The sequence below is a fragment of the Diplotaxodon limnothrissa genome, linkage group LG18 (genome assembly GCF_057381915.1).
Source record: "Diplotaxodon limnothrissa isolate DT_005_m linkage group LG18, D_limnothrissa_male_GT1.1, whole genome shotgun sequence".
In the NCBI taxonomy this organism is placed as follows: domain Eukaryota; kingdom Metazoa; phylum Chordata; class Actinopteri; order Cichliformes; family Cichlidae; genus Diplotaxodon; species Diplotaxodon limnothrissa.
This window is the reverse complement of record NC_140613.1, coordinates 6,879,060-6,902,134: the sequence shown is the minus strand read 5'-3', so window position 1 is coordinate 6,902,134 and position 23,075 is coordinate 6,879,060. Positions and strand designations below refer to the sequence as shown.

At 41.4% G+C, this 23,075-nt stretch overlaps 1 protein-coding gene across 4 annotated transcripts in view; it reads right to left on the bottom strand.

The window, feature by feature from the left end:
• Positions 1-23,075, bottom strand: part of pard3ab (par-3 family cell polarity regulator alpha, b) — a 250,718-nt gene that overhangs the window by 5,923 nt on the left and 221,720 nt on the right. For all 4 annotated transcript variants that reach the window (XM_085378508.1, XM_085378509.1, XM_085378512.1 and 1 more), the window contains 2 exons: positions 10,949-11,072; positions 3,878-4,020 (listed from right to left, as the gene is read on the bottom strand). In XM_085378508.1, coding sequence (XP_085234634.1) covers positions 3,878-4,020; positions 10,949-11,072 — 267 coding nt within the window. The remainder of the gene's footprint in view (positions 1-3,877; positions 4,021-10,948; positions 11,073-23,075) is intronic.

Genomic DNA, 23,075 nt, shown 5'->3' with positions numbered 1-23,075 from the left:
GCTCGCTATTCCGGTTCCCCGAACACACCTGTTGTTGACGATTAGTACAGCTGGATGAAGTAATGTGAGATCACTGGGTGGCCCAACAGGGGCTACGCATCGATAGTAGAAACATTGATCGGCAACCCTTTGATTGGTCGGCGAAAATGTCGAAGGAGCGCGCTCGGTATTTTTCGGCAGCAGAGCAAGAACTCTTGAGTGAGGGATTTCAGGAGTTTCAGAGTTTAATTAAAACGCAAGGGAACACTGCAAAGGCTGCAAAAGCAAGGAGAGAGGGCTGGCAGGAAGTTGCTGACAAATCAAACTCGTAATTCAATAATAACAATAATAATGGAGTGGATTTATATAGCGCTTTTCAAGGCACCCAAAGCGCTTTACAATGCCACTATTCATTCACTCTCACATTCACACACTGGTGGAGGCAGCTACGGTTGTAGCCACAGCTGCCCTGGGGCAGACTGACAGAAGCCAGGCTGCCATATTGCGCCATCGGCCCCTCTGGCCAACACCAGTAGGCGGTAGGGTAGATTTATCATATCACACCATATTATCCAATATTATATTACATTATATTATATTATAATATGTTATATTATATCCCCTTTCACATTAGAGCCACAACAGGACCCACTAGAACATGGGAACAAGTAAAAGTGAAATATAAGAATATTCTACAGAATGGTAATATTTATCACTTATATTGCTTGTCGTCTCTTGGAAAGAGACCCTGAAATAATCTGTTTGTTTGTTTATAACAGCAACCAAGAAAAGGGCAGAGCAAAAAAAGACAGGTGGTGGTCCTGCACCCCCTCGTCAACAAGTTGGTTAAGTGAATAATACCCTCACGGGAAAATCGATATCTCTCTATGAGCACACTGTCGCGCTGAGCTAAAGGATCCTGTCTGTCCCGCAATATACGCTGAGTTCTGAAAACTCTCCTTATCAATCTTGCACCTTCCGCAATGGGTGGCTCGCGTATACGGACAGGACATGGCTGCGACAGACTTCCCAAATCCACCTTCGCTTTTATAGCCGTGGTCTCTCATCTTGATTACACGAAGTAATTTACAATTACTACTCTGAAATATGAATTACATCTGAAATAATCACATACATGTAATAGAATGTTAATAGTACATTTCCCTTTTTTAGGGAATGACCTGTATGTATCTGTGTGAAATCAATAAAAGGATCAAGTGCTGCATTAACTTTGGTTACAGTGATGTTATTTATTTATGGTGAAACAGTGGTGGAATATCGCTGTTGCTTTCGTATGAATGACGCGGGCATACCTGCGTGGCCGCGATCTAATCCTGTTTACATAAAGTAAACCTGCTCCCCAGCAGGTTTACGCTTACGGCTCTGTTGCTATGACAGCAAGTCCCGGATGGGCTTCGGGGAACCGAACGATCCAGGATCACGCGAAATCGTCAACAATCTAATCCAGCTAACTCACTTAGCGCGGTACGAAGCACAGGCCCCTGGCCTTTACAAGAAAGATAGACAGACAGAGGGGGGTGGGGGGGTCCAGATGTGTGACATCACCTCTCATTTCTGCTTGGCTAGCCTCTTTGTGGCAGCCTTGTCTTTGTGTGTGTTTGTGAGCCTATACGATATGCATGAGTATTCTAACAGCTCCACCCGTTTATCCCGAGGGCAAAACGGGAGCAAGAGACATAGAAGACGGCGACACACAAAAACATCAATGGGCATTTGACTGTGAGCCATGCATAATTAGCAGGTTTATCAGCCAGCTGTGAAGAAATCGTATTATTCCTGTGTTTGGATTTCAGTAGGAAGAGGAGGGGAAAAAATCCTTAATGAGAACAAAAAAGACCTTTTGTTTTTATTCAACGGGGATTGAATGCGATTGGGAATGGATACGCTCCTCGATCGGCAAGATAGGAGTATATAGCCCAGGTTTATTCTTGCACACGCCTGAGCGCTTCCAATTTTCAGAGACAGGCGTCCCCGGGATCTGATTTCATTTCATATTGTTGACAAAGAGGCCAAAGCCGGTCTGCCTCCCTGCTGAGAAATGCAAACCAGATCACCGCCTCAGTCTTTGCTGTGCCAAGAGGGAGCGTGTACATGTGTGGTAAATACAGAAAAATGTATACCGTTCTGTATTCCACTCATGCACACAGTGGAGCATGAAGAAAGAAAGCGGGAAAAGGTGACAGAGTGAGACTGACAGAGGAAAGGGGAGATGGGGCAGGGGTGTCATGACATGTGGTTGCGACACCCACGCATGCACGCACAAGTAAAACCACATGCCAGCTGTTGCAGCCAGCCTTTGGCGTTGCAAAATGGCATTACTTTGGCTCAGAGATCAACGGTGCTGATCTGTGATAAAGATCCCATTGCACATCATTATTTCCAGTGGTGGCTGTTTATTTTCATTCATGCCTCCTTGTTTAGGAAAGGGTCTCATCCAGAAGAGATCTGGCCTTTGCCGAGAATAAACGCTGTTTTTATGGAATGATACTGTTATTAAAAATTAAATAAAAAGCTATGCTCATCCACTTGACGCTCATCAGAGCCGTGACCTTCCAAATGGAAAATGTAAAGCCTCTGACTCCAAAGGATGTTATGCTTCTCAGTCAAACAATACTTAGTGTTCTGGAGAAACTGCAGCCGTGTTTATCCAAACAGAGCAGTTTATTAATGGAATTAGTGTAAAAGTGAGGGTATGCGGCCACAGGATGTTGCCTCTGACCGCTGGAGCGCGACGGTAGTTCATTAATCTTTCAGCAAAGCTGCCTGCAATATTTATCAAGGAAGGGATTTATGTTGATAACAGTGGATTAGAGTACTACGGTGAAGTAAGAGAAGATAATGTATTAAATGTTGTATATGTATGGTAAGTGCGAGGCGACACGCACCAGGATGTGTCTGCTTAAACATAGTTGGCCTTAAAATGAGTTTGAAGGAGAAATTACACAGATGGCTTCGGGAAAGGCGACAGTAGCTGTGAACAATGTTTTCCTTCTGGACTTTTCATGCTTAAAGTGAAGAATTAAAAAAATATCCATAATAGGGTACTGCTATGATTTTAAATGAACATCAAATCTATGATTATAATCTCATTACGAGGTGTCATTATCACTTAACATAGTTTTTTTTTCTTTTTTAAAAACACAATACTGAGGAAGAGAAACGATCATTTCCTGACTTTCCAAGCGCTTTAGCGTTTTTAGAGGGGCTCATTCTTACTGTACATATGATACAAATATGTAAATATATGTAATCTGTTCAGGGATGCTGGAAATGTCAACCCTGGAGCTAAACATTTCACCAAACTCAACCCTTAACTCACACCAAAAGCATTAAAGACAAAACCAAAACTTCTCAAATTTAGAAAAAAACGAATAGAGGAAAAAAAAACCACCCACACCCCAGCACACTTCCTGGAACAAGAGTCGCGCATCTCATGCAGATCAAAGGGAATTAAATTAAGGGAAAGGAAAGCAATCATGTCATATCTTTGGAAGAGGGTAATATGATCTGTCCATCCTGACACTGAGAGTGTGTGTGTGCAGCTTTGTGGTCTGAAGCTGACCAGCTACGACCCTTTTTCTTACTCAGATGGTTTATATATGTATATATAAATTTAATCTGCCTTCACTACTGTCACTGGGCCATTACGATGAATCAGACGTAATCAGACAGGCGCGTACACGAACGCGCACACGTAAAACCACACATGCGTCACTGCTCGAGATCCATTACACCGGATTACAGATCAAACAGTCGCAAACTCCAGGACACTTTTCATATTAGACAGACGCACGAAAATCTCTTGGTACATATCGATCGTTGAACAGAAATAAACATCAAACACAATCGTGTCAAGTTCTACATCTGTCAGTCTTACCGTGGCAGGGAGCTGTACTGTCGCTGCGCCTGGGTGAACGAGTCTCTCTCCTCCTGCCTCTGTCTTTGCATCTGCACCTCGACCGACACCGAGTGACGGCCTGGCTGGCTGTACCCGCCTGGACCGTTGCTGCTGGTGTTTGACTGAAAACATGAGAGCGGCAGCTCAGTTAGAGCTCAGAACACAATCACCGCGCATATAATCAGAGACATCCTTTAGTTGTCTAGCTGCTACACTTTGATGCCAATCCACAGAAGATACTAACTAATGAAAATCACAGAAAATGTCCATTGGGTTAAAAATATTGCATAGAAATCAAAAATATTTTGCTGATCTCAGTGCAAAACATGTCTTGAACCAGCCCTCATTTCTTTATATTTTGCTCCCAAGGGGCCACACGTTCTTGTAATCTTTGTGGTCTTGAGCCAATGGTTCTTCCGGCTTTCTGAAGGTCTTTCAAAGTCTTTCTCTGGACTTTGGCTGCTTTTCCCTCATTTTCAATCCAGTCCTTGTATCTGAAGTCACTCAATACTTATCTATCAATCATTCAAGCACCTTAAAAAGGCACCCAACTCGAGGGACGGGCCGGTGTTTTGTCTACACATAACAGACAATTTAGCAAAGCCGATTAAATTCTTTAGCTGAATGTGTAAAAAACTGCTAAAGATGACACTATTTCACTGTGTGGAGTGTGTTCTTGAAAATAATTGAGGAAACTGATAAGTAGAGGACAAAAGAAGAAGGAGTAAGTCTAAAACACTACCTAGAGTAGATGAGCAGTATCTGAAAGTCACGTCCTTAAGAAAATGGGGCGGGGGAGAGATCCAGCAAAGACCTGACACAGGACCTGATAAATGCATCCTGGCCCTTCATCCATCTACTGTTCACTGAAGCCTCATCAGAAATAGTCTCAGTGGAAGGGTGGCTGTCAAGAAGCCATTCTTAAGGAAGGAAAATGGGGAGAAAGGCTGAGGTATGCCAAATTATACAAGAACTGGACTGACAATCTTATGGAGGAGGTCAGGAGAGGCTGAACAGTGTCTGAGTGTAAAATACACTGGAGCCTCCGTCACAGTTTGGAGCTGCATTTCAACCAGTAGTGTTGGCAATTTTAATCCACCATGCAGTACCATCTAGAAGAGGGGTTGGAAACTCCAAGCCTCAAGGGCCGGTGTCCTGCAGGTTTTAGATGCCACCCTGGGTCAGCACACCTGAATCAAATGATTAGTTTATTACCAGGCCTCAGGAGGACTTCAAGACATGCTGAGGAGGTAATTTAGCAATTTAAATCAGCTGTGTTGGCTCAAGGACACATCTAAAACCTGTAGATCTGGAGTTCCCCCACCCCTGATCTAGAAAGTCTCTGATTCAGCATGTCACTGACGCCAAACACCAGTCATGGATTGGCCTCCCCAAACCCCGGACGTCAACATTACTGCAGCTGTGTGGAGCATCTCGACTGAGAAAAGAACCAAAGGCAGCCAACATCCAAGAAAAAGCTTCGCAGGTCCTCCAAGAAGCCTGGAAAACTATTCCTGAAGACTATTCAAAGAAATTAGGATATCATGCCAAATATCGACTTTCAAGCTTGCTACAATTGTACCAACTCTATGTTTGCCTTCAATACTACATTTCAATTTGTGATTGTACACATTTCATTTAATTACTGACTGCTGCCCATTTGCTAGCAAAATATAAAGAAATGAGTGGTGGCTTGAGACTTTTGCACCATATTGTAACTAATAAAGACATTTTGTTTATGTACTATAATTACATAATCCACAGATTTTAAAATTTGGTAAAAAAAAAAAAAACCAAACTTACAGAATTCAGAGATATTCTGCTGATCACAGTGCAGGACACTGTCTAACTGCAAATGTGTCATAAGTAACAGAACTGTTTCTTCTCAGATTAGTTATTGACACAATCAACCTGTATCAAAGTGTTTTGAAATATAAATAAGAGCTAAAATGTCTCACCACCTTCTGTATCACCCTTTGTGGCTCTAACATGAGCATAAGTGCTGCTGGAAATGTCCTTGCAACAAAGCAAAATTGTCAGTAACGATGTGTTGATCAGAGCACTGCTTGTACTCATAAAAGCTAATATGACTCTGGGACTTGTGGGAGTTTTACGCTCCCAGTGTTAAATAAATACTAATGACTTTTTTGTGTCCCGTTAAATATTTATGGGGCTGAAGAGCCTCAAGGAATGCAAGAAAGACTCTAACATGCCAACATGTAAAGTGAGTAGAAGAATTTTGTTTTTTATGTGAACTGATAATCACTGGAAACTCAAACTATACACATCAAATACACATATATGGCACATGTATATACAGCTGTGGCTAGGCTACAAAATTGTGGTGAATTTCATGCTGTTAATATGCAAAATCCTTAAAGAAACAACGAAAGATTTTTTTTTAGTTTTCTTGATAGGCCTCTCATAAATTAGTGTGGCGAAAACACCACATTGCCTGTATAATAGCACACATCAATACATATTTTTATGAAAATGGCGTTTTGTTCTGAAAACTAAACTGCCACCGAGTTATATTTGCACGGACATCTTGACTTAAAATAGAGAAAAGAACACACGATCCCTCGGTACAAATTCAAAGCATGAAAATCACCACAACTTGGAGTTCGAGTTTCCTCACAGTAGCCCAATAAAACTAGCAGCCATCCCTGACACAAGATACCCTCACAAAATCTCCCCATCGCACCCCTCCGCCCGCCCAAGCCCAAACCACAGACACTTACCAGCAGTTAGTGGGGCAGACACACCCTGAGCTCGTCTCTTCTCAGGTCAAAATGACGGTGAGTCACACAGACAGACAGGGAGGGAAGGTGATGTGAGAGAGGAGGGGGGAGCCATGCTGGAGACTCAGAAGGGTTACACAATGAGATGTGATGGATGTTAGTGGGTGTTAATGAAAAAGACAACACCTGACATCGTGACAGTCCTCCCCATACACGAACACCTCCTGCGTTCCTGTTATCGGGCTGTGGTAGGTATGTGCACTCAGACACAGACAGCTGAGATAAATTTCAATTTTGTGGTAGCAAATAGTTCATGACTGCATACAACGGCGTGATTCAGATATGCACGTACACATTTTTACTGCTCAACTGTGAGAATTTCTTAGCCCAAATAGGTTGACTATATTGAAACAAATGCCTTCATATTATTCGTTGCCCCGGCATGCCTACAAAGACAAGTATCAATATCTGTTCCCTAGTAGCGATACTTACAGGCAGGGGGAAGAAATAACCCTGACATTATGGCCTTGCAATTCCTCTCCATTTTTTCTTGGAGAGATATATGTCCTAGGCTGCTGCAGTTCAAACAGGGATAATGGCACACATTATGATACACCGTCTCCTTAAAAGCACTCACCAAAAGAGACGTAGCAGTTGCAAACTTGTGATAGAAGCTCAAATCTTGCATATTTTTGCGTGTTGGTCAATGCTAATTTGCCTAGGAAAGTGCACACACCTGATTAGCAGATATTTCCTCCACTAATTCAGAAGTTGGAAAGGTTGTACCTTTTTAGCCATTCACAATCTGATAAACGCTTCATTTGGAGTATAATTAGCTTTTAACCTTAATCCCCTTTATTGCAACTACAAGCCTAATTCATATCCTTAACCTGATCGTAACCATAACCCAAACATTGTTAAAATATGCAAGGGCAGTGCAGATCATACTGGACCTCACAAAGGCATACACACAAGAATGCATACAGACTCTCAGAAACCTCAAGTTTCACCTCGAGGTTCAGCCCACACTTGTACCACAACCCCTCTTCCTGCAATGCTCATTAGCTGTGTGGGTGCAATAACTGTGTGCAGATTAGTTGCAACACAAAGCCAATCTAATTACTTTTATGGCTGTGCAACGTATTGAGAGCCTGGTGGGAGCAGTGTGGACATCAGTTGGTGGGAAGGCCATAAAACGATTAAGAGTGCTAACGAGGCTCGCCTTTATACCAAATGAAGCCGGGGCAATCATCTCTGGCACCGAGTGGCGCTGGATTGTGGTTCGGCTGACAATAAAGGAGGAGTGAGTGCCTATAAAGCCCGTATTCCACATGTGAATTTAAAATGCTCATAGGAGAAGTTCAGGCTTAACATTTTTCCCCCCACTTGAGAAAAAAGAAAAATCCCTTCAGGGAGTGCTGAATATTCTTGGGAATGTTTTCTCATTCCTAAACACAGTGATTGCAGAGGGGAGTGGAAAATACCCCGAAGGAGGCCAGATAATAGCAGCATTAAAATGTTACAGTAAAATACAAAAGGCAATATCGTACCATTTCTAAACCCCCAACATCAACTGAATGAACTCCTCAGTTCCCGTAGTGGTATAAATGAGTGCAATAAAGCTCGGCGCGGTGCTGCCAAGAGGGTGAGCATCAGTCATCGTTGATGAATTAGACCGTTCTACCCACAATCCTCTCCTGCTCCCCAAACTATGGAGAAAAAGGAGGAGAGGGGGCCCATCACAAAGAACAGATATATTGACCCAACGCATGTGGCTACATATGGATGGCTAAGAAATAACTGTTTATTTATTTAGTCATCCATATTTAGAAAATGTATAATTTGGTGGATGAGAAAGACAGCTGCAGATATCAGTCGTATCAGTATGGTGTGACACTGTGGTCAATAACTCCCAGTTTAAAGAAGAGAGATAACTGGAACTCATGATCATTCGAACACCAACTAATCTCTCTATTTTGCATTAATTTGTAGATTGTTTCATGAAATAACCAAAAGTATAGTCTTCTTTTTTAGGGGGTGGATAGTACGGCACAAATTTGAAATTTGCAATGGTTAAAAGCCAGATTCTCACGATTTATATTTGGCAAGTTTGCTTGAAAATGTTAAAACACTGAGCCAAGTTTTTGTCCATTAATTCAATAAATCTACTCTATTAGTTATTCCAGCACCGAAAACCACTGCTGCCCCTATAAATCTACATATGGTGAACAAAGGCAACTCTATTTTCATTTGCATCATACAGCATTACAATTTTCTACTATAAAAAAAGAAAAAAAGAGCAGTAGCAAATGGCACCATCTCACTGTTCTGGCAAAGACTAAGTGGGGCAGATGTAGGTGAATTAACAAAAAGGACGGTGGCTCCTTGAGGTTTGCAGCACATCACTCGGATGAAGCAAGAAAACGTAATAAATGCACGGCAGAGGTAATTGAATTTCAAAGAAACATTCTCCTGTTTTCCATATGGCCCACAAGTATGGCCAGAGCATGAGTCTAATAACATGCAATTACTATAGAAACCCTGAGTGTGGGCTACAGTCTGACAAAGTAAAAGGGATTTAACAGGCTGTGGAACTGAAAAGGATTGCTGGGAGAAATCTGTGCTTGTCAGGTTTATTTCCAGACTAATTAAGCTTTAATAATAATACACTTGACACAAAGATTTTTTTCATGCACCAATTTATCGGATAAAAAAAAAAAAGAACAAAACATTGTAGCTGATGGAATATCTAATTTTTATGGGTAACTAACACTACTTTCCATGATTTCGATGGCAATAGAAAGTACATTGCAACTAATATAAGAAAAAATGCTGCAACGGCTCTTTAAACGAGAGCACGCTCAGTAGCTTTTCAGACAAAAGGAGAGATGACCTACGCTCTTCTTTCCCACACGCTGCTGCTTTTCCTGTACAAAGCTGGTTGGAATGTGCACCAGTCCATCTACCCCATTTACACGCAGGACACTGGTTAATACTGCCAAATGCAAAACACTGCTGCACACATTTGTTGGGCTTATTAGTTAGAAAAGAAAGAGCCAGAACACAGAGGATATGGTTCATGAGCTCTCACTTTATCAATTCATTTCAATTATAAGTCACAAGGGTAAAATTTTCCCATTGCACATCAAAAGACTGAGCAAAGTTACAGTGGGAATTTCTAGTTTATACACCAACAATTAAAAAACAAAAAAAGTTCATACAGAAATATACAAAAACATTTGTGCGAAAACACCTTGTAGAGGGAAAACGCTAACAAGGGCGCTCAATGTTATTCCTTATGGACAACACACTGTCTGGTATGGGACAACCCACATTTGTGCTACCTACCACCATAACACACTATTTAAAATTATATGTATTGTGTTATATATATTAGAATAAGTTGGGAGGGACTGTGTGTTAAAACAAAAATGTGTGTTGTCCCGCACTCAGCGCAAGTATGTGAAGACATTTCATTTATAACACACACTCTACCAATTACAAAAAAAGGAATAAAAATGATGTATAAGGTTTAAAATCTGATACGGCTGGCTGTTCATTTAACCAGAGTTTTCTACTAGAGTTCATGTAAAACCAAGTACACTTGAGGTGCAGTGCCAGGAAGCAAGAAGGACTAAAATAAATACTAAAAATATGACAAGTGATTGCATCAGCTCAAAAAACTTTGAAGGCATTCAGATTTTGTTCGCTTATAATTACCCCTTGTTGCTTCAGAATGCACTCGTTATCTTTCTCCTCAGCTAATGCAACTTTGATTTAAAGCAATGTCCGTTAAAAAGCACATAGCTCTCACTTGAAACTGTAAGAAGGCACACGTCAAAAAACAGGTGACCCCCTATACAGAGAAACAAATTGGAAATGACCCAAATCCATGAGGTGGTGGGCGGGTCCATGTGGATGACTGACACACAGAAAATGAAGACGATGGATCAGTACAGCAGGTCGTGACAGGTGGGTGGGGTTAGTGATGGTTGTGTCAGGAGGTGTGAAGACTCCCGCATGCAGACGGTGTTAGCATTAGCACAATTAGCCATGAAGGCTAATGGAGGTTAATGGTAATCCTCAAGTGTAGAGGACCATCAGTCTTGTTCATGGCTGCTAGTAGTGGGGTTAGTGACGGTAAGCACCATTAGCCACAGGTGCAAACACTGTTAGCATTCTCCTCAGGCTAGCACTTGAGTCTCGGCCTGGTAGATAGCGGTCGTTTCTGGACAGTCTTACAGTTTAGCCGTCTTCTCGGCCCAGCAGCGGATTTTAGTTACAGGCCCCAGTGATTTTAGACACTCACCCAGGGCTGCTCGAAGCTGTACGTCCTCCTGCGATCATCTGGGTCGTCCGGGACATTCTGGGCCTGCTGAAACTCTTGCCTCAGCCTCTGTATCCGGTCGTGGTTGCTGGGGGTTAGTCGGTTACTAGGGAGAGAGCAGGGAGAAAAAAGAGAGAGGGTGGAGGGAGATGGATGAGTGTGAAAGGTCCATTGTTAACAAGTGACCTGATTCCATCAGCAGGCAGAAATGGCCTGCAGGATGATGTTCTTTAAAGTCCAGCGTGTTTTGATCAAATTGATCAAATGCACTGTTGACACTGGCAAAGCACCCGGATTTACTCAACCCAGATAAAATGTAAAAAATGTGATAAAGTGAGGCCGGAGCCAAGAGCGAGCTTACAGCTGAGCCAACAGCAATATGAATCAAACTAATGTGCTTCTGATGTATTATTCAGAACATTGAACAAAGACTAGTGGTGAACGGTGAGTAGTACTCCAACATCCCCACGCCCCCACCCCATCCTTCCCATCGCAGCCTTATATCATTCATCCACTGCGCTGCTATTGTCTTTCGCAGCCCTGTTTACATCAAACAACGCTGCTGTCAGTGTAACTTCCTCATGGTACAACGAGTAAATACACTCACACTGGTCATTCATAATAACTCTACAACTGCAACTATATTAGGAATTACAGAGTCTGAAATGCTCAGCTATAACACCATGAAGTGTGTGACTAAGTGTGGGACTAATAAAGGTTTATCTGACCTTATTTCTCCTCATAGTTTTTTTTAATATATATATATATATAAATTGTGTGAAATTTAGATTTTGAAAGTTAGTCCCTTTCACCAACGGTTTGGACCATGCGTCATAAATCAGTCCTAAAACTTAGCTATTTTATTTCCATTGACTTTTCTGCATTTCACCATAAAGGCTTTTGCGTCCTCATGAACACAGAACGGAGAGAAATCTATAATAATAATAATAATAATAATACCTAAATAGAAACGAAACGACGGGGTAGTGTTAAATTCACATGGCCTCCTACAGAGGAAAGTAATTAACACATTTTCCCTCTCACACAGTGTGAATGAATAGAAGTGTTGGACTCTAAATGAAGGAGCAGCGGGTGACTGTGACTCTGAGCTTGACTTTTCAACTTTCCAACTTTTGCCAGGAAATTCCTGTGGACTTTGTTATCTCTCAAACTCGAAAGGTCCAGCCTGCAACCTTTTCAGCTTTTTCAAATCTTCTCCTGACTGAAGACGGGGAGCGTTAGGGTCAGCATAAAAAATTCCAAACTGCAACTGGTAAGGGTTATGATTAAACTAAAGTTAAAAAAACATAAAATGCACGCTGTGCATATGCAAAAAAGGAAGAAGAAGAAATCCCAGAGCAGCTGCACATTTAGAATAGACTTAGAATAGCAGTTTGTCTTTATTAGGTCAACGTATGACTCTATGTAGCATAAAATTACTGCGTAATTCATTTCATCCATCACAAACAGCCAGAAAGCGAGCCCTAATGGCATAACCTAAAACACAACAGCACCACCAACTTAGCCAGCTATCAACTCCAGACACACAATAGAAAAGCCAGAGGCGGTCAGCCTTGTTAAAGACCAGGAACCTGCCATATGCAATCCAGCTAATCTCCATGACATGTAACACAGCTGCTTGGCCTTTCTGTAACTCAGCTGAACTGATGTGTGACCTTTTGACTACGGGTCAAGGATGCAATGCCAGCTTTAGCAGAAAGGCTCATATCTAATGTATGTAAACAGATGCCTGTCCAAAACAAAAGAAAGAAATGTTTGTTTTTTTTTAATGTAATGTTTGTCAGATGGAAGCTGTTCAGTCTTCCGAGGCTCAACCTTGTAATAAAAAAATCGTATCAGCTGATATTACAGTATCCTGCCCGAGAGACTAAAGAAAACAGGAACTCAAATAAAGGGATCAAAGATCTCCAATCTTTGACAAAACGCTGTAAATCAATCAAAGAAAGAGCAACACAACAATACAACTGTACTGCCAAAACACCCCAGAGACCAGGAAGAACAGCAGGCTGAAATTTAGCCTGAGATGAGCTTCATCATCTGGACAGACTCACTCAATATCTGGCACTACTGTATGAGGCTGAAAGGTCACTGTGAGGCTTTGTGGAGTGGAGTGTCTCTGGGACTCAATAAGAGGACTGTGGCTTGCTGACTGGGCTGCCAGCAAAGCTGTTTACGCTGAGATGCACCCTGCCTTTCATGGTCGGGTGTGCCTCCTGAAAAGCTGTCTGTCTCAGCCTTAAGCCTGGCAAGGAAGGAGCTTTGGGAAGATGTAATGTCTGCACTGTGGGCAGACTTTGACGACGCTACTACAATATGCCCTAATGCGGCGTGTTCAAGCAGAGGGATTGCTCAAAAAGAAGCTTTGAGAATAAAATCAAAACTTGTGTCTTTTTTAAAATCCTTGGCTATAATTTGGGTCAGGAAGTCTGTAAACTCTGTGGTAATTTTGACAGATGCTTAAAAAGAAGAAATGTTTGGGGGGGGGGGGAAGGTTTACCGTTGACCTTTTCTCTGCCAAATCGCCATCTAATCAAGTCTAAATCAAGTGATAAATCCAGTTCAATCACTGGGCAGAGAGATGACATTAACATTACAATACCAAGAAAAATCTGTAATCTGCAAGTAACAGATATCGATTACGTGGTTTTTAACAGCTTGAAAATACTGACTTTTACTTTTAACTGATCCAGATAATGGAGGCCCCGAGTCCAAACTGTAAGCTTAATGAGCTTACAGTATTGATTCAATGCATAAATGGTATGACGTAGAGCTGGGCGATATGAGATTTTTTCATATCACGATATGTTTTTTTCATTTCAGGCGATAACGATATCTATCACGATATAAGCCAAATAACTATATTTGTAAGATTTAAATGTGCTGTTGCTCACAAGTAAAATGTGAAATAATCAGCAGCTTGTTTTTATTTAAATATTTATTTCTCATAATAAGTTCAACAGGGTAGATGTACTTAAGGAACATGAGACTTTTTCAGATAAATAAAGGCAAATATTGCAAACTACACAAAAGGCAGCCGCTAAAGCGTTTAAGTTTCAAAATAGAACAAACGAAACAGACTAAACTGTCAATTCCACTTAGAAACAAAATATTAATTCTAAAAATAAATCTTAGTTTGTTTTACAGAAGAACAGACAAAACTGACTAACTTTTGTCAATATCAAATAAACTGAGAACTAAAAGGAAATTCTCAATCTCTCCTTGTTGTATAGCTGAGCTTTTCAAACAGTTTTAACAGTTACTTTAGTCTGACAAAAGCCGAATGACGAATTAGCGCTTCCAGTCAGAGACTGAGGCTACGTCCACACGTACACGGGTATTTTTGAAAACGGAGATTTTCCGTTTTCGTTTTAAAAAAATAATCCCGTCCACACATAAAGGCAGAAATGAAGGAAAACGCTGCTATGAACATGCCAAAGCAGCAGGTGGCGCTAGATTCCTAACCGTGCAGAAATACTGGCCAATCAGAAGTCTAGAAGCCTCGGTGGGAAAAAGTAAACAAAGCTGGGGCATAGAAGCAGAACCGAGTCGTATGTGTGGACGGACAGTAACTGTGTGTATATGTAAGCATTTAAACACTGCAGAGAGTAGAATTAACAGTATTGTAGAAATTCATTTCACCGAAACAATAACGTGGCGCACAGTGTGACGCATGCACCAGTTTATTGTATTTCCAGACTTGCTTTCGGCACAATTTACAGTGCACGCTACTCTGTTTTTTGTCAGACTTGAAATAGCCGAAATACCTTCACACTACGGAACTTCTATGGCTCTTCCGTTCGACAATCTCTCCGGCGTTGGAACCATCATCTGTTTTCTCTTCGGTCACGCTCGGTTGATTTTTCTAGTCGGCACACTCATTTCCTCCATTACGCGCTGGCTCCATTACCCGCTGGCTGCTTCCCAAACAAACACACGTGTGGCTTGGCACTTGTGCTGTACGTAACAAGTCACGCGACGTGACGCTGCGGCTGTGATTGGTTCGGCTCTGCGCTACTTAATTTGGATTGGCTGACCTTTTTTTTTTATTTTTATTTTTTTTTAAAGAGGACAAGAGCGGCGAGGTCTATCGCGATAGCTTAATTTCTCTATCGAGTAAAAGTTATATCGCGATACATATCGTTATCGTTCTATCGCCCAGCTCTAGTATGACGTAAGATTATTCTCTTCAATGTGCTGCGACTAGCTGTTAATTTTGTGTATCACTCTGTTAAGTTTACTGGCAGCAGCAGAGTGACGACTTAGAGTGATGTCATTTCTACTTAGTAAACATTCTTTAACAAATTACAAAGTGCAGCTTGGAGTGATCATTACCAAAAGACCAGAGTTTGCTGAAGATGCATCAGAATTAACGTTAATTATAGTTCATATAATCTTCTTTGGGGTTTTTTTTGTTTTTTTTGTTTTTTTAAAACAGAAGTAAGCAACCCTGCAGGTTACAAACAAGAATACTGGCACTCGGTAATGCAAAAATACTTCAAAAAAACTAAAGCGAGTCAAAGTATTTCACAGTACTGAAACAGATCTTAATGGGCTCTTTGCATCTGTGACTACTTATTCTTGGTGCCCTTTAACGACAATTAGGGCAGGGCAATATGGTTGAAAATATTTATCACAATATACATTTGAAAATTTGCGATAATGATATAACTGACGATATAATTGACGCGAGACAAAATCTCCACAACTTTATTAGTGCAAAAAAAACCCCATCAATGTATTTTCACTTAAACAAGCAGTTGTTTTTTATGTGCATTAAAGCTATATAAAAATGTAACAGTGCAAATGCAAATTCCTTGCTGACAGTTTAACCAAAAGGCATTTCCAGTGGAAACTGGCCGACATATCCTCAGCATAACCATGTAGAATATCCACAAAACTGAAAAAGAGGTTATACACACACAATACGGTAATATTATGTTGAAGCACAGTACGTATCACTCCGCAAGGCTCCTGCCTACGGCAGCCGTAATGCTCCGACAATCCATCAAGCGGTGCGGCTTCGTAGCTTAGCAAAGTCGTACTAAAAACATTTGACAGATTTTCGAGCGCCGTGTACATAAAATCGTTTCTAGGTCAGTAAACACAACCAGAATTCATACATAACGCACACGGGATTATAAGGGGCACTGTCGATTTTCAGAAAATCAAAGGATTGATTTGAAGTGTGCCGTATTTCCCGAAAAACACGGTAATAACGACGGCCCGCTAGCATGCTCTACCAAAAATAGTGCTTTGTTGTGTATCTGATGGACGAAAGCCAAACCAGTTCCACACTGAAGTTGCAGCATTTTTACAAACCAGTTCTGGTTCATCTGTTTCATTCAACGATCTGATTTCACCCTCTCATTCTCTGTCGCTGCCATGCTTTTTCCGCCATGTGCGTATGAAAACAAAGGCACTGCACATGCACATTATACCCATATTCTATCGAGATATTTTACTTTCTTATCATTGCCTAATATTATACCGGCATTACCATGAACGGTTGACAATGCTGTGGTCTTAGAGCTAAGGAATACAAATTCAAGATTTAGGTCTTTAATAAACACAATTTATTCTTGAAATCTGGCCTGTGTTGCAGGCAGTCTTTATGATCTCAGAGCCACAATATGTATGAAAAATGCAGCCAAGACACTCAAAACAAGAACCCAAACTTTATGAGCAAGATTGATTTAAGGCAGGCATACAAAGCCTTTGCTTTATTTGGCAGGGAAGAGGACTTCCAAACTAATAGGATTAGAAGATATGGGCTGTCACCTCAAAATCCCACATGACTCTGGCACTGCTTTCACAGATCCCAATCAAAGCATGCCAACAGAGAAAGGGAAGGTGCAATGTACAGTAAGTGACAGAGGCAGCTGATAGGCAGCGCTTTAATCCTGCAGATTACAAATGAATGGCCTCATTCACAATGTGCGCTCTTCCCATGTCTTTAACATCCTTCAGACCTACCAGCAACTGTAGGGGCATAAATTTTACAACCATCGCTTAGAGGACTTGGCAACCTTTAGTGGATCGATGTGCTCTCGAGATGAATGCAAAGCGGCGGGTGTTCGCGCAGTTGAGAGCACTAAAAGAGAAACAACTGGAAACGACCCCACGGCCCGCAAAGACCATCTGAGCATGTACAGCCTGCTGAAGTTCAGAAGCCTACATGGTGGGAAGATTCAAGTGGATCTTGTGTCCGTTTTGTGACGAGGGCCCTTGTGGCGAGTGGTTACAAGTGGGGTGACCTTGAAGATACAAGAGCAGCATTGTTGGTTCACACTTCAAAGTATTAGATGAATGCATCGCCCTGAGCCAAATGCACCACCATGCAAACGAAAACCCCAGCCAAGACTACTCAGTGTCTTAAATGTTAGTGCCTTCAATTCGAGCTTACTTCATTACACTCCTTTAACTTAAAGGGCATCTTTTGCCCTTTAAGCAAATTAACAGTTGCTGACTCAAAAATAAATCTCACCTCCCTTTTAATAACGATAGAATATCACAGAACGCAACCCCTATCTATTTAATTTGGCAAAAATCCTCACTTCATAATAATAAACTTTTTAATTAAAAACACCACCTTAATTAAACATTTAATTAAGCATGGGTAGTCATGGGAGTCCCATCTCTGATGTGACTGTTGTACTGACTAGCTCGGCAGCCTCTTAAATAAACATTTACTGATGTACCGATACGCGCGGTAAGGGGGAAAAAAAAGTGCCCACACGTCCTTCTTGAACGCAGCAGATGTGGTGGTTAGTTATCAGATGGGTGAACTAGGCCCTACATCCTCTGACAAAGAGGGAGTAGCTGGTGGCGGCTTTCTCTGCTGTGAAAAATGAACTGAGATGCTGGAGATGATAATCCAGGTCTATTGATCGAAGGCTCGCAGACAGCTAGAAGGGAGACTGATGCTCTCGCTAACTGCTGCTAGCAGCTAACTCTCCATCTGTGAGCCACTGTATGACAGTGTCCCTGTTATCTACCGCAATAAAGCAAGAGGGATCGACTCTTTTTACACTCTTGTACAGATCTGCGATAGCTGTTAGATACTTTAAAAAAAATGTAATTTTCTAAGTGTATTTCTGATTACAATCCAACATTCATGACAGCCCCTGTATTTATTTTTGTGGTTTATCACAACACTGAGAGCTAACACAATTTTATGCCTTGATTTGCTCTACATTATGATTTAAATGGTTTTACTTTTTAAAAAACAAACCGTCTGCCATCTCTGTCAACTTGTTCTGGTTGGATGCTCATAAAAGCGCGTTTTAACAAGGGAGCCCTTCTTGTGGCATTTTTTTATTTTTATTTGTAGAGCTTCTAAGGAGAGACAAAGTTTATTGTTTTGAAAGTAATTTTCTTTCCTGAGTGTTGTTCACTGCTGCTACTGTGTAAATGGTGTCTCACGGGCCCATGTGGGCTGTGTAGTTGATGAAATAAAATATTCTCAAAGATTTTCTTGATTTACTTTTTAACGGTTTAATATCTAGATTTCTATATTTTTCTGTGATGCCAAATCTTTTCCAAGAAGCTGACTCTATATAGATGATGTGGCATTACTGACAAGACAGAGGATGAGAGCGAATTAGCTGAGATGACCACTCACAGCCTCGCTGGTGTCTGCTGATGCACTGGAAAGATTAGAGGTTCCAAGAGGCCATCGAGTCTGTGCCATTTAGGCACTATTAGTCCCATCTTGCCTTTATTCTGGATTACACAGGTTTAACATTGAAACAGAGAGAGCCAAATTGATCTGCAGAAACATGGCAATTAGACACCAATCGATACAATATCACCACAGTTAGCAACTCATTATCAACCCCCAGGTATTTACTTCATGATGTCAATGGACTAAGTGAGACTAAAGGAACTGCACGTTGATGAACTGCGCAAACAAATCAGTTAATATGCAGAGGAAGAAACAGCCAAGTAAAATGTCTCATTCTATGGAAAAGCTCGTGTTGACAGGGAAGTTAAGAGGCTAATGAATCCAGCTAACACATTCTGTAACCCAGGCCGAAGCAGACACCATCTGCGCGCTCGCGGCCCGGCTCGGATCAAACCGTTCTCTTCACAGAGTGCACAGCATGGGCACAGCGCCGGCATGCTGTGCCAAGCTCAGAGCCATGAGTGTGCAAAAGTGTGTGTGGTCACCGGGAAAGAAACATGGCTCTTTAGTTGACTTTTTGCCACAGAAGAAGCAGTCACTGGGCTGCATTAAGAGCTGCAGCTATGGAGATGGATTTGAATACACGTGATGAATTCACACGTGTCGCATTTTAGGTAAACTTTAAGGACCAAAAATGGATACAGAAGCCGATCTAATGACTAACTTGATTTACTGAGATTCATTTTGGGTCACTTCATCATTTAAGACTTTAACTTTGAATCCTGTGCATTTTTTAAATCCGTTATCATTTTCCTCAAAATGATGGAAGACAACTTTCCAAGAAATGACTAATTTCCTACAGCACACAGATACCCTCCTGCAACTTACAGTAGCAATCATTCTGAGCCTTAGCAATCCCACCGGGTGTCAACACTTGTGCAAAGCAGACAGTAAACATTGGAATCCATTGACGGAACGGATTGAATTTAATTGGCTTTCAGTTTTATAAGGCGTCTCTATTTTTCCAGGGGAACTGCTGGTCAGAAATGTGTGTGATGGTAATATAATATTTGACTGATATTAATGCAAGGGTGAGCACGCACACACACACGCGCACACACACGCACACACACACACACACACTTAAAGCAAGATGGGTAACAGTTCTTCGATTTCAAGCCATGGCGCCACTGGAAGCAATAATGGCGCGGCACACAGAAATATGCCTCCTTTTAATTCATGGGCCAATTTCATGCTTGCACACATCAGCGTATCGATGCCGGCCTTTTCAGTTACAAGCAAATAAATTGCTCTGCGATTCTAATATCTGTAATTCTGCCCTACTTTTAATGAAGGTGAGAGACATGCCATGTCCTATGTGGGCCATTTAGGTTTCATCACTCAGCCCCAGCTGAATGGGTGAATGACTGGATATGTAAAGCGCTTTGGGGTCCTTAGGGACTAGTAAAGCGCTATATAAATACATGCCATCATAATGTTGTAGCTACAGTAATTAAATCAATGAGTCAAAGAGTAACACGAAATAAACAGGCAGACTGTGTGAACACCCTCATCTTTGCAGGTTACTGTGCATAACTGATAAGCTAAAAGTAGTCTCAATCTAAAACATCTTGGACATGAGAAATGTTGATGAAGGGGTTTTTGAGCCCACTGGCGGTATGCGATATGAAACCACAATTGTCTTACCCATGTAGGTTTCAATTCCATCTCCCTGCTCCGCATTGAAATGCTAAATAGGGAATATCTGATCTTATCCACATTAACAGCAACTCCTGTAGATGCCATCGCAGTACCATCAGTAGTGCTTTGATGTAACAGTACGAGAAAAGAGCCTAATCTCATCCATCAATGATAGATGACAATCTCCTCGGCGCAGAGAAGGCGTAAGGAAAATGAGATTATTTAAAACCGTGGAAATCTCCACACACTCGTGTTTAGACTCTTCTTCCTTTGTGAAATTTGAAACAGCTCTGAAACACAAAGCACATTTTCCGTCGCTTTCACCGCCCGTCTGTTTCAGAGTCTATTCATCTCAGATATAAATTCGCAGACCCTTTCGCGCCATCTCAATCACACCTTGCTTCATTGCTCTTTCCCCCCTACAGACACTGACACTGACTTGAGGGTTAAGCAGAGACGGCATCCATCAGGCCACACCGTTCAATCAGTCAACCGACAGATCTGTGCTGTCAGATAAGTCACTTATTGTAATATATCTGAGCTTCACATTGCCGTTACGATCCCACCAATCATAACTAACGCCTGCAGGCCACTGTCTTAGTGAGTCACAGCTGATCACTATGATTCAGCACATTTGGTCACCTGGGGAAACTGTAACCAGGCAACAGGGTTTGGAGAAAGGGTCGTCCGAGTTAATGGCTTTACCGCTGGCAGCATCGCATCCTACTAATTATTCCTTTCTGTGTCAACACGGCCGTAAAGTAGACTCTTCTAGGCTATTAACTTGTAGTGGTGCTTTAACAACTCTGCAGCGAAGCGAAAACTAGTTTCAACCTGCCTGTGCCCACAAGAGCAGCGTTTTCCTACAGGTTGTGCAAATTACTGGCAGAGTTTGAGAACGCAAAGTGTGAGATGAAAGGGTGAGGGGAAGAGGAGAGGATTTTCAAACCAGCAGGGTGAGTACGCAGTCTTATCAGCGGTGGATTAGGGAAGCATTAAAGAGTCCGACTGGCTTTTTTACATTTTTATGAGGGCTCAGCTAAACTAAACATTGATAACAAGGGCTGACTTTTTCATACTCATGAATAAAGTTCAGTCTGAATGAGAAACTACAGTTGAACAAGTTCTTTGGCTCTTGTCTTTTCATGTTGGCAAAGCATCACAGAGTTTCACTCAAACATTATTTCTTTGTTGAGGTGATAGAGGATTTCAGATTTACCAGTGGTTTTTAATTAGGATGTAGGGTTGCTATTCAGTGACTCAAAGTCTAGAGCGCTACTGGAAAGGAGAGCTGTGACCCACACTTTCTTTTCTATTACCGTATTTTCTGCACTATAAGGTGCACTTAAAATCCTTTAATTTTCTCAAAAAATCGACAGTGTGCCTTATGTATGAATTCTGGTTGTGCTTACTGACCTTGAACAGATTTTATGTGGTACACGGCGCTCAAAAATCTGTCAAAAAATGTTTTAGTACGACTCCGGTAAGCTACGAAGCCGCACCGCCTGATGGATTGTCGGAGCATTACGGCTGCTGTAGTCAGGAGCCTCGCGGAGTAATCTGGGTCCAAAACTCCGTCCTCTTCAGGTCCAAAACACAACGGCATCACTGAAAGTTAAAAACTGTCTAAACTCTTTAATAAAATGATCAGTGTTGCTGCTTTACCAGGTGTAACAATTAAGTTTAAGTTAGCTCGCTAGCTTCCATCTAAACAAGTTCTGAGAGATTTCTGAAAAAATGAAAACGTACAGCTCTGCTATCACTTCCAACATAAATGAAGACAGAAAACTAAACAGCAGTGACATTTGTAGAGTTATTGAAGTTGGACAAGCTAGTATATAATGATGTGCTACGTGATCGCTAGCAACACAGCTATGTTAGCATAACATAAATACAGTGAAGCTGGAGGATGAACGATAACCTTTTTCCACTCAATAAAAGTCAACGTGAGGGTTCCCAATGGTTAGGAACAAATGCAATCGCGTAGGGTTAGGCTGTAAACGGACCAAACAACTGAGATAATCCATCCACAATATGAGGTTAGTCATTAATATACTGCAACAACATGGGAATAGAGCAGCTGTGAGAGAATTCAACATTTATAAATCAATGGTACGGAAGTGGAGGAAGCAAGAAGAATGAGTTGAGTAAAGTTTGACTTATCTGACTGTTTTGTTTCGCTTAATACGCCTTACAGTCCGAAAAATACGGTACTTGGCATTTATTTGGTAATATTTATTAGCTTCAGTAGTAGTAGTAGTAAGATAAGATGCCCCATCTTAGTACCTTTTCTTAAACTCTGTATCAAGATCAGGATTAACAACAAAAACCTGGGCTTACAATAAAAGTCTTCGATGGGAGCACTGCAGGTAAAGGTAAATCTCACTCTACCGTCCATCAGAGGGCATCACCTGCTGTGGACAAACCTCAAAACTGGCAAAAAAAAGGAGCTAATAGAAACCCCAGGAAAATAGACTAGTAAAATGGGAGAACACATAAAACTTCAATAATGGATAGTAATGACTTTGAACCTATTATATGCATGAGAGGCAAAATATCCTAAGGTCTCAAAAAATGATTTATCTATGCATGTATCAAAGACAGAGTTACTCAGTGCAGTAAATTTGCTAGTGGTCACAATGATCTGTACATTAGGAAGTGGACACTCTGAGTGGGAGATTATTCACGGCAACTACAAAAGGATCCATCCCATCTATGGCAGCAGAGTAGAGACAATTTTAACTTAAAGTAAGTCGAGCAGGC